The following is a 12,758-nucleotide window of genomic DNA, read 5'->3' on the forward strand; positions in this document are numbered from 1 at the left end:
CACTGCAACCTCTGCCTCCTGGGTTCAAGCGATTCTCCTGCCGCAGCGTCCTGAGTAGCTGAGATTACACGTGTGTGGCCCTATACCTGGCTAATTTTTTTGTATTTTTAGTAGAGATGGAGTTTCGCCATGTTGGCCAGGCTGGACTCGAACTCCTGACCTCAGATTATCCGCCCACCTCAGCCTCCCAAAGTGCTGGGATTACAGGCATGAGTTACCGCACACGGCACAGCCCTGCCTTTCTATAGAGCGACCATTGTCACTGGAGAGCCAGGCCCTGCAGGAGGGCAGCCATTACTCCTCATGTTAGCGCCGACCCGGTGTTGCCACACAGCCTAAGTTTTTCAACAGAGGCCAGAAATGCACCTTGTTATGTGAAAGCTCGCAATTTGTAGATATTACTAATAATTCTAAAATTCTTAAATGCTTGGTGAGCTAAACGAGCATGGTTTCAGCCAGAGGACCACCAGTGTGTGAACTAATCGGATCCCATCCACGTTCGTTATCCTGAGTCTGTGATGCCAGGTGGGGCATGGCATGGTCTTCCCAGAGTGTGGCATATAGTAGGTGTTTGTTAAATGTCTCAGTGTCTTACCATCTTCTTCTGTCCCTTCTAGGAAATTAAATTTCACATCACAAAGAATGGTTTTCACTGGCCTTCCTCCCAAGGGACATGTAAAAGACCATGAAGGTCACTCCCCAATGAAACCAGAACTCCCTGAAAGTTTATTCCCCAAAGCAAGACCTCAGGACAGATAGGAATAGCCCTTTCCCCTGTCCTTGAAGGTCTTGCCTCCTGGGGAGGACAAGCGTGTATCTGTGGACACTCGGCTAAGCAGTAGGTGCAGAGAACCAGGTTGCAAGCCCAACACTGAAACCTCAGAGGAAGACTCAAGTCAACCAGAGTCGGGGAGGAGGGGAAGACAGGGAGGGCCAAGGGCTCCCTGGAGGAGTCAGTCCTTGAGCCAGGTCCTGACGTGTGCGTGGCAGCGCTCTGGGAGACAGCACCTCACCGCCCCCATAGCCCTCCATACCTCGATAGACCTACAGTTGGGATAAAAGCAGTGAGTCCGGGAGACAAACCCTAAACCCCTGGCCCAGAACCCCTGACACCTTCCTGTTCTGGAGCTAGCACTTCCGGGTAAAGAGCTAGGAAGGACAGCAGCCCATGCTTTTGCTCTGCAGAGGTGCCAGTGAGTGTTCCCAGCCAATGACACAACTCCCAGAGTGTGGGACTCCTGCAGTGTGGGCTCCCTGGGCTGTGCCTGAAGTCCAGCCAGTGCACGTCTGGGCCAAATTCAGTTGTGTCGCCATGCCAAGGCGCCATTTACCTTAACGGACCCACCTTGGCATGTAGTATTTGGGCCTAGCCAATGTTTCGTTCCAGAGGTTTGTTCTCAGGTTGTACTGGCTGCGCCAAAGGCAGGTGCACCTCTCCAGAGAAAGTGACTTAAGATGCTAAAGCCCACAGCTGTGCTTCACTGTTGTCACAGTGGAAACGTGCCACCATGAATCTTTGTTGGGCAGTTGTGTGTTCATTGCAAAAGACATGCCATTCTACCCTGGGGCCAGGGAGGAAAGTGGCCTTGCTGAGTTAATTACTTAGATTGAAATAATATTAATATTGTATTAAAAGTGCTTTACAGTTTCAGCACAGTTGATTCTTGCCAACTGTAAAGAAGGAAGAGAAGGACAAAATGTGGGCCAGGAAAGGTGTTCCCATTAACTACACACCAGCCACAGAGTTTCAAAGTATCCTTTTCAAAATCCATTGCAAAGGGGGTTTGAGGCAGCAAGAACAAAAGGCATAAAAATAACTCTAGTTAAGGAAAGAAAAAAAATATTCACACCAAAGAAACAAGGCACGCACACACACGCGCGCGCGCACGCAGAGAGAGAGACACAAGGTTCTAAAGGTTAAGACATTCTGGCAGGAAGGAATTTCATCGTGCACTTCCTGGAAGAAGACAGAACAAGGGAGAAAGAGCCTGAGGTTAAAGCTCCGACGACTGGAGGGGGAGGAAGCAGGCTGGTTCATGAGGAGAGGATTTTGCCCCTGGATCCTTTCCTAAAGATGTCCTTTATACACAACTGCACTGGGGGGGTGTGGAGGAATCCAGACTCACAGAATCTTCCATCCTGCGTTCTTCCTGGGGCAGATGTGGCTCTCATACAGCCGCTAAGCACACCCTTGTGGTATAATGACACTTATGCAGTATATACGTAAATATGTAGAAAAATGTCTCGAAGGACTGGAACCCACGTACATACACACGCCCGCCACCCAGTGGAGGTGGAGGTGGGGGCTGGGGTGGGGTAGGAGACAGTTCGTCCATAGGGACTTCTTTTCTTTTTTTTTTTTTATTTTATTTTTGAGACCGAGTTTCCCTCTTTTGCCCAGGCTGGAGTGCAGTGGCACAGTCTCGGCTCACTGCAACCTCCACCTTCTGGTTTCAAGTAATTCTCCTGCCTCAGCCTCTCGAGTAGCTGAGATTACAGGCGCCTGCCACCACGCCTGGCTAATTTTTGTATTTTCAGTACAGACGGGGTTTCACCATGTTGCTCAGGCTGGTCTCGAACTCTGGACCTCATGATCTGCCCGCCTCAGCCTCCGAAAGTGTTGGGATTACAGGTGTAAGCCACTGCGCCTGGCCCACAGGGACTTATTACCAAAAAAAAAAAAAAAAAAAAAGGCCAGGCGCAGTGGTTCACACCTGTAATCCCAGCACTTTGGGAGGCCTAGGCAGACGGATCACCTTAGGTCAGGAGTTCGAGACCAGTCTGGCCAACATGGTGAAACCCCGTGTCTACTAAAAATACAAAAAATAGCCGGACATAGTGGCGTGCCTGTAATCCCAGCTACTCGGGAGACTGAGGCGCGAGAATCGCTTGAACCCGGGAGGCAAAGATTGCAGTAAGCTGAGATCACACCACTGCACTCCAGCCTGGGTGACAGAGAGAGATGCCGTCTCAAAAAATAAAAATAAAATGTTTAAAAAGGGTGGAGGCTCAGAGCTCCACTGGTACAGGTGCTCCTGACAGTGGCTAGGCTAGCATGGGCCAGGACTGTGGCTTTCTTGGACTCTAGCTTGACCCACAGAAAGATGGTAGTTAAGACCTTAGCATGCCAGCCATAGTGGCTCACCACACACCAGCCATGTGACCTTGGGGAAGGCATGTGCCTCAGTTTCTCCATCCATAAGATGGGGCCCTAATGCTTCCCTTGCAGGATTGTTCTGAGGATGGTGTAGGACAAGGCAGTCTGTTATCCTTTAAACAGAATATCCAGAGAAGTGACTAATATTCATTCCCTACAGGGACCCTACTCTGGTGATCCTTGGGCCACATCTGCCCATGAATGTGGCTTGTTTGGCCTGCAGAGTGCTGGAAACATTTCAGAGCTCAGAGCTGCCAGGCAGGGCATGACCCTCCCGCCTCCCCCGTGACCCCTGCCTACCACTGGTTTCCATCTGAGCCCACTCCTCTCTCTTACCTGCCTGACCCCTGCCTGCGCCTGCTTCCCTCTCTCAGTTCCCTCTCCACCAGACATCTTGGTGGGGACAGGGCAGCTGATGGCTCGGGGTCAGATGGGCTCTGGACTGGGGAAGGAAGATGGGTGGCCATGTCAAAGAAGTCGGGCACCCTATTAGGAAAGCTAGGATGCCCACCTTGTGACTGTGCTGGACTAGGTGGTTTCCCCATCACCCACCACCTCTTTAAAGGAAGGCGTTTCTGTCTCACCAGATGTCCCTATGGTAGTAATTTTGCACGGCCAGTCATTGAAAACTGCCCATGCTGTCCGTCTCAAATAGCTGTTTCCCAATGAATTCACAGCATGCACTTGCTCTGTGCCTCTGCTAAACAGAGAATCCATCCATATAAACATGTAAAAGAGTGCTTTGAGAATCGACTTTTCTGACAGTCGGCAAAGAGTAGCCTGCCATCCGCAATTGGATAATTGAAGCCGAGTTCCTGTGGCGTAACGCAGGCTGGAAGTTCTCCTTCTAAATTGCTGAAGAAACCCCTGTAACTCAGTGATCCTGAAATTTGTTAGCTCCTACTCACCTAGCTTTCGGGAAGGCTAAGCAGGAGGTTAGTATAGGTGAACATCTCCGGGGTCTCGGATGCCATCTCCCAAGAGCAAATCAGAAGCCAAGGCAATGTGGGAAATAAATGATCTGGAGGTGAAACCCACAGACCGCCGCTTTTCTGATCAGGTTCGTTCTTAGAACACTGTTGAGAGAGCAGTGCTGTCCAGGAGAGAATACTGTGTTTATTCATTTGCTATTCCAAAGTAAATTATTTATTTATTTATTTATTTATTTATATTTATTTATTTAGAGACAGACCTTCACTGTCGTCACCCAGGCTGGAGTGCAATGGCACGATCTCAGCTCACTGCAACCTCCGCCTCCCAGGTTCAAGTGATTCTCCTGCCTCAGCCTCCCGAGTAGCTGGGATTACAGGTTCACACCATCACGCCAGGCTAATTTTTGTATTTTTAGTAGAGATGGGGTTTCACCATGTTGGCCAGACCGGTCTCGAACTCCTGACCTCAGGTGATCCATCCACCTTGGCCTCCCAAAGTATTGAGATTACAGACGTGAGCTACCGCACCCAGCCCAAAAATAATTGCTGGGTGGCTACAATGTGCCCTTGGACAAGACGGGCAGGGCCTCGGCTGTCTTGGAGCCTAACTTTGAGTGGGAAAAACAATAAATAAGTTAAAAACTGATAAGCAAGACCATTCAGAGACTAAAAGGAAACCAAACAGGGCAATAAGATAGAGAGGGGACCGATGAGATGGGGCTGCTCTAGAGGGATGGTCACAGAAGGCCCTGAACAGAAGAAGGAGCGAGGCTGTGGGCGTCTGGGGCAAAGCATGCCAGGCAAGTGTGCAGGCTCTAAGGCAGGAACAGGCTGAGCCACGTCAAGGAACCGAGGCAGGTGCCAGGAGCCGGAGTCAGAGAGGTCAGTGGGCACCCCTGAAGGGGCGTAGGATTTATTGTCAGTGCCATAGGAAGTCACTGGGCAGCTTTAAGCAGGAGGCTCCCAGGATCTGATTTCAGTTGTTAAAAAAAGACTCACTGCTGTGTGGAAAATGAAGTGAGCGCAGCGTTTTGGGGAGACAGCCCCGAGTGGAGGCAGAGAGACCAATTGGGAGGCAACGGTGGTGTCTCTGGGGGAGACCCTGGTGGCCCAGGCAGTAGCACACTCGGGCGAGGAGGTCAGCTCCAGGCTGTGTTCCGGAGAGAGAGCCGAGGGACGTGCCGACACGCTGGATGTGAGTGAGAAAGTGAGAGGGGTCGAGGGGACGGTGAGCTTTTTAGCAACCGCTCGAATGATGGACCCATTTTTAAGATAGTTGAAGACTGGGTTTGGAGAAGGTGATTTCAGAATTCTGTTTCGGGCACACCAGGCACAGTGATTCACACCTGTAATCCCAGCGCTTTGGGAGGCCAAGGCAGGAGGATCCCTTGAGCCCTGGAGCTCAAGACCAGCCTGGGCAACAAAGTGAGACCCCATCTCTACAAAAAAATAATTTCTTTTAATTAGCTGGCCATAGTGACGTGCACCTGTAGTCCTGGCTATCCAAGAGGCTGAGACGGGAGGGTCACTTGAGCCCAGAAATTCAGGTTGCAGTGAACCCTGATCAAGCCACTGAACCCCAGCCTGGGCAACAGAGCAAGACCCTGTCTCTTAAAAAAAAAAGAGAGCATTCTGTTTGGGCGTTTTAATATTGGAATACCTGTCAGATATCCAGGAAGAGAGGCCAAGCAGTCACTTGGGTCTTGGTGGAAAGGTCAGGGTTGGAGATGAAAATAACTGGGAGCCTGGGGCCTGAGTGAGACCACCTGGAGAGCGAGGGAAGAGCACTCAGGAGGCCTTGGACTGAGCCCCGGGCAGCCCAGTCCTTCAAGGTGCAGCCGAAGAAGAGGAAGTAGCCCAGGAGTCAGGCAGACTCAGCCAGCGAGGCAGGAAGAAAGCCAGGTGGGCACAGAGCCACACAAGCCCCAGGGAGGAAAGCCATTGCAAAGGAGGAGAAGCTGCTGAGTACTGCCGAGCCGCCACACCCACCCGCTCCCCGCCCCCCAGAACTGAGAAATTCCCATTGCCTGTGGCAGTCGGCTGGACCCTGTAATTTAGGAACCAGACACTTCTGAGAGTCATTAATAATGGCACCAGGACAACAGGTATAAATCAGAATTGTCCCGGACAGACAAGGATGGACCGTCACCCTAGTTATCAGTGCCCAGGTCAGGTGGGTTCCACGTGGAGGTGGAGGCGGAAACCCAATGGGAGGAGGAGCCACAGGGACAGTGACACTCAGAGATTCACTTATAGGGTGATGGACAGATCATGGGGGACCCCTGCAATGGAATATTCCTTAGCAGTAGAAAGGAAAGGAACTATCAGTTCCCATAACACAGGTGAATCTCAGAGCAGTTACGATGACTGAAAGAGCCGGGCAAAAAAGACTACATGCAACATGATTCCTTTCTGTAAACATTCCAGAAAGGACGATCAGTGTATAGGGAGGGACCACAGCTAGGTGGTTGCCTGGGGCTGGGAAAGGAGGAAGGGGAGACAGGGGTTACCAAGGGGCACGAGGAAACCTTAGGGGTGATAGGTACGTTTGTTCTCTCGAGTGTGGTGGTTTCATTGGCGTAGACACATGTTAAAACTTATCAAGCTGCATCCATTAAATATGCACAATTTATTGTATGGGATGTGTATTCTACTCCTTGATAAAGCTGGGAAAAGAGTTTTGCTGTAAAGAGGATGAGACAAGTGGAACAGTAGCAGGAGGTGTGATTTTATCTTAAGCATAGAAGGAATAGAGCTGAACCTGTGTGACATGGGGGCATTTAGGCTGGCAGTGAGAGAGGAGAGCGAGGTGGGGACCCTTTGTGAAGGTTACTGCATGTCACGTGGAGGGCTTTGGAATTTATCCCATCAGCAGCATGGTTCTGCACCCTGTCGTGTGAAGAAATCACCTGGAGAACTTGTTTTGAGTCCAGTAGTTACCTACAGGCTGCCCTTGAGGCAGTGGTCGTCACACGGCATCCTCCTGGCTCCCTTCCGACTGCAGCTGCTGTGGACGTGGGACAGTCCCCGCATGTGGACAGCGCCCTGCCTCAGGTGCTCTTGGGGTGCTCTGCCGTGGGAGCACACTCAGCTCGTGCGTGTGTGGGTGCATCAGTGCCCCGAGGGCAGCCTTGAACTAGCAGTGGATAAATGTCCCAGTCTTGGAGAGACACTTGCAACATGCGTTTAAGCAGAAGATTCCCATGATCTGATTTCAGTTAAAAAAAAAAAAAAAAAAGACTCACTGCTGCATAGAAAATGAAGTGTGAGTGCAGGATTTGGAGGAGACACCGCAGAGTGGAAGCAGAGAGACCAATTAGGAGGCGGCAGTAGTGTCTCTGTCAGAGGCCCTGGTGGCCTGGGCAAGGAAGGCAGCAGCACATTCCAGGCAGAGAGGTCAGACCCAGGAAGTGTTCTGAAGAGAGAGGCGAGGGACAGCTGGCAGATCGGATGGGCAAGTGAGAAAGAGAGGGATCAAGGGGGCCACGAGGTTTTTGGCAACTGCTTCAAGGATGGAGCCATTTTTAAGATAGGTGAAGACTGGGGTTGGGGAAAGTGAGTTCTTGGAGTTCCACAGAGGGCCCCCATGGGAAGGAGCACCAGTCAGCCACAGCAGTGACCAGCTCAAAAAAAATTGAGTGTTTCCTTTTTCCTGCCCTATCTTACTTTCCCCGTTACCTCTTGGACTCACCTGCCAAATACTCGACTTGCACCCAAGTCCTTGTCTCAGCCTCTGTTTTTACGGTCTCCCAATTATGATGCCTGCCGAGGCCAGGAAGGCTGTGTTTTATAAGCACTTCAGGCTTTTTGACGCAGATGGTCTCAGGAACTGGACTTTAAAGAACACTGCTATAGGCTGTGAAAAAAACATGAAGGATTTCACACAGGAGAATGACTGGACAGATTTGCTCTGGTAGAAAATTAACTCTGGTGGCAATGTGAAGTCCAAGTTAAAGTAGCAAGAGACGGGAAGCAGGGGGACCAATTAGTAGGCTATTACAAATGTCCCAACAGGAGGTAATGATGACGAAGGCAGCGATTGAGTCCGTCTCTTTGTGAAAGTCCTTTGATTTATAGAGTATGTAACGGTTCGCACGGAAATGAGACCAAGCCTAGTTTCACACCCCCAGCACTGTCGTTTTCAAAAGCTCGCGTTTCTAGCATTTCACATTTTCTTTTCTTTTTTTGGTATCTCCGACTTCCAAAATTTCATACATCAGTCTGATGCTATGCATCTTCACTTTGTTAAATCTTGTGGTTTCAGGATCTTGACATTGGTGCCAAGAACGTGAAGCTTTACGTCAACAGAAACCTTATCTTCAATGGCAAGTTAGACAAAGGAGACAGGGAGGCCCCAGCTGACCACAGCATCCTGGTTGACCAGAAGAACGAGAAGAGCGAGCGACTGGAGAACACCATGAACATTCACTCGGAAGAAAGCAGAGGCGCCCACGAGATGGCTGGCGCCAGCGGGGACAAGGAGCTCGGTCTCGGTTGCCCACAGCCAGCTGAAACATTAGTGGATGCAAAGCTATCTTCACAAGGAGATGTGTCTGGCGAAAGGAAGAATTCAACTAATTGCGGGAAAGACAGTTTGTCCCAGTTAGAGGAATATTTGAGACTGTCGGCAGCCCCCGCTTTGATAGGTGACATGCCCAGTGCTCCTGCCACCTCCCCACCTGTCAGATGCCCTCCTGTCCACGAGGAGCCCTCTCTCATCCAACAACTGGAAAACCTCATGGGCAGAAAAATCTGTGAGCCACCCGGCAAAACCCCGTCCTGGTTACAACCTTCTCCCACCGGGAAGGACAGGAAGCAGGAAGGCAGGAAGTCAAAACCCCTCTGGCTTAGTCCCGAGAAGCCACTGGCCTGGAAGGGCAGGCTCCCGTCAGACGATGTCATCGGTGAGGGTCCCAGAGAGACCGAGGCTGGGGATAAAGGCCCCCGGCGTGAGCCAGGGCGGGGGACCAGCCGGAGTGCCAACACCAAGGAGAGACCCCAGAGGACAACCCCCAAAGTCCACAGTGATGACTCAGACATCTTTAACCAGCCCCCCAACAGAGAGCGCCCTGCTAGTGGGAGGAGGGGCTCAAGGAAGGATGCTGGCAGCAGTAGTCATGGGGACGACCAGTCAGCCAGCAGAGGTAAGCTCCAAAAAGCAGCCTGACTTGGGCACCATCATCCCAGTGCCTCTAATTGGCATGAAGCCAGTTACTCCCTGGACCTCAGTTTCCTTATCTGTAAAACAAGGTGGTGGTTCTCAACTAAGGGTCACAAAATCACTGTCTCAGGGGCCAAAGAGGTACATAAATGAGTGAAATGGGCAAGACACATTTTGCATGACAAATTCATAGATGTGTTTGTCATTGCCACCAAAGTATGTCCCTTTGCCCATTTTTCTTGCAACACATGACTTTTCCAAGCCATTTTCCAAAAGACTACTTTGTTCTCCTACCTTTCATAGAGACATTGGTCTCTAATCACTTCACTTTCTCCAACTGTTAGAAAAATAGGTGACTACAGTGGCCAGGCCTGAAATCCCAGCACTTTAGGAGGCTGAGGCGGGAAGATCGCTTTGGCCCAGGAGGTCAAGGCTACAGTGAGCCATGATTGTGCCACTGCACTCCAGCCTAGGTGACACAGCGAGACTCTGTCTCAAGAAAAAAAAGAAAAAATAGTAACACAAGTGTGATGATGCATAGCAATTGACACTGCCTGGGTGTTGGAAGTGGCACAGGGAATAGTGAGGACTTCGGCACTTTGGAGACCATAAACCCACCCACAGGGCGGCTGCCACTCCACTCAGGTTTCTAGTCAGCCTTTAGGAATGCAAGGCCAGGCCGGGCGCAATGGCTCACACCTGTAATCCCAGCACTTTGGGAGGCTGAGACAGGCAGATAACCTGAGGCCAGGAGTTCAAGACCAGCCTAGCTAACATGGTAAAACCCTGACTCTACTGAAAATACAAAAATTAGCCAGGTATGGTGGTGTGTGCCTGTAATCCCAGCTACTTGGGAGCCTGAGGCAAGAGGATCACTTGAACCCAGGAGGTGGAGGCTACAGTGAGCTGAGATTGTGCCACTGCACTCCAGCCTGGGCAACAGAGCAAAACTCCATCTCAAAAAAAAATAATAATAATAATGAATGCAAGGCCACTGTACCAGACCTCCCTTTTACCTTTTTCAAGAGAAACCAGAAATGTTTCTTATTTTTTAACTTTGGCAACTGATTGAGATTATTTTTAAACCACTATATGTGTCAAAAAACAAAAAACAAACAAAAAAAAAACATCTGTTGGCAGGACTCGCCCTGAGAGCTTTGTGAACTTTGCAGTAGATGATTAGATGATCTTCAAGGGCATTCCTGATTATGAACGGAGAGCCCACCAAGGCAGGGAGTCTCAATATTTGCACTCAGATTTGGCTCCTGGGAAGGAGTACGGATAGCAGCTAGGAGTCAAACCATTGAATCTAAACTTGGCGGCTTACAGGCCTGAGACCTCTAGCCTGGGCCTCAGTGTTTTCATCTGTAAAATGGTAATGACTTCCCCACCCAGTGTGGCAAGGAAGGAATGAGATGATGGCTTCCAAATAGCAACACCGAACCTGTCACATGATGAGTGCTCGGCGAGTAGTAGCCGTTATTTCAACACTAGCTTGGACGAGGTCCTTTTCCATCCACAGAGCATTCAGGCCTGCCATGCCAGGGCTCACCCCTAGAGCCTCTGAATTTAACCCCACCCTATACCACGTGGAAGCAAAACCCTGGGGCCAGGCTGCCTGAGCATATATGCTGGCTCCATCACCTCCAACCCACACCCCGGGCAGGTTCTGAAACCCTGCTGAGTCTCAGTTTCCTCATCTGTAAAATGGCACTAATAATACATAGGGTGCTGGGAGGATCAAATGAGATCATACTTGTGGAGCATTTAACACAGTGCCTGGCACACAGGAGCCCCCAAGAGAGATTAGCTATTCTGTCATCATCATCACCTTCTCTGTGATGCTGCCTCTGGGTGAAATATCTATGCAACGGCAAGGCATGCATTTTGTTTTCCAGTTTTATTTTCTTATTTTCTTTTTTAAAATTTTTATTTTAAGTTCTGGGGTACACATGCAGGATGTGCAGGTTACATAGGTAAATGTGTGCCGTGGTGGTTTGCAGCACCTGTCAACCCATCACCCAGGTATTCAGGCCAGCATGCATTAGCTATTTTTCCTAATGCTCTCCCTCCCTCACTGTACCCCCCAACAGGCCACAGTGTGTGATGTTCCCTTCCCTGTGTCCATGTGTTCTCATAGTTCAGCTCCCACTTATAAGTAAGAACATGTGGTGTTTGGTTTTCTGTTCCTGCATTAGTTTACTGAGGATAACGGCTTCTGGCTACATCCATGTCCCTGCAAAGGACATGATCTCGTTCCTTTTTATGGCTGTATAGTATTCCATGGTGTATATGTGCCACATTTTCTTTATCCAGTCCATCATTGATGGGCATTTGGGTTAATTCCATGTCTTAATGCATGCATTTCTTAATGATTCAAATCAGCGTTTCTCTATTAGGGAGTGTCTAGCAGATATACCCCTGACATGTCACTTAGGGTGCAGGAACAAGTTCCTCAGACTCCAAGTGTCATCATGGGCAGAGCTGCCTCCTCTGATTCCCCAACCTTACAGATTTTTGCTGCTCACCCCTTCTGAGACTTAACATAGGTTCAGTCAGCATCAGGAGGAGGGTAAGGTGGAAGGAAAGAGTTGAGGAGCTCTCTGAGGGCAGGCGCCTGGCTCATGGCAGGTCTTTCACAGTGTGGGAGGGCCGTTGTAAGAAAGAACTGCAGTGACCGGGTGCACAGCATGCTTGCGGTAAGCCAGGCTCTGGTCCAGGCGTGTTACCCAAATAACCTCCTGACAGACTCATTTTACAGATAAAGAGAACGTGAGATGGAAGTAACGTTTTTCAGGTCACATAGACAGTTAGGGTTAAAGCAGGACTCGAACCCAGACAGATCAGCTCTACCATACATGTTTCCAAACACTACCCTATAGTAGTCACAGCCTATGGTCACAGCCATCATCACCCAACTGCCCCGGGAAGGCCAGGCATTCCAAGCTTTCCCAGCAAACAGTCGTGCAAAGCCTCCGGGAGTTCTGAGGTAACGGTGTTACTCTAACTTGCCCAAGTTCAGGAGATTCTGTTTCACTTTAATTTCTTTCCAAGCATTTCGGTGCTTGGCTCAACGGCACATTAAGAACCAAGCCCCTGAGATTTCATGCTTGTTAAGCCAGTCATGCTAAAAAGGAAAGTTGCTTAGAAATTTTAAATTATCCATTACCTAGCACCAAATCCCATAGCCATGCCCTTCCAGAAAGGTACAGGCCAGCCCACCAAGAATGCTGGCGGAATGAATGACTGCCCAAGTTCTGTTCTGGGATTGGAATTTTGTTGCCAGTATAAGAGCCTGGGTACTGGGTGCACTGTCTCACATCTGTAAACCCAGCACTTTGGGAGGCCAAGGTGGGAAGATTTCTTGAGGCCAGGAGTTCAAGACCAGCCTCGGCAATATAATAAGACCCCATCTCTACAAAAGTTAAAAAAAAAAAAAAAAGCTGGGTGTGGTTGTGTGTGTCTGTAGTCCCAGCTATTCGGGAGGCTGAGGCAGGAGGATCCCTTG

General features: G+C 49.9%; 1 protein-coding gene across 9 annotated transcripts in view; it reads left to right on the forward strand.

Moving 5' to 3' along the window:
* The window catches only part of KATNIP (katanin interacting protein), a 233,399-nt gene that overhangs the window by 183,438 nt on the left and 37,203 nt on the right, over window positions 1-12,758 (forward strand). For all 9 annotated transcript variants that reach the window (XM_015125838.3, XM_015125837.3, XM_077985648.1 and 6 more), the window contains one exon: window positions 8,354-9,233. In XM_015125838.3, the coding sequence (XP_014981324.3) occupies window positions 8,354-9,233 (880 nt within the window). The remainder of the gene's footprint in view (window positions 1-8,353; window positions 9,234-12,758) is intronic.

The sequence above is a fragment of the Macaca mulatta genome, chromosome 20, assembly GCF_049350105.2.
Source record: "Macaca mulatta isolate MMU2019108-1 chromosome 20, T2T-MMU8v2.0, whole genome shotgun sequence".
NCBI lineage: Eukaryota > Metazoa > Chordata > Mammalia > Primates > Cercopithecidae > Macaca > Macaca mulatta.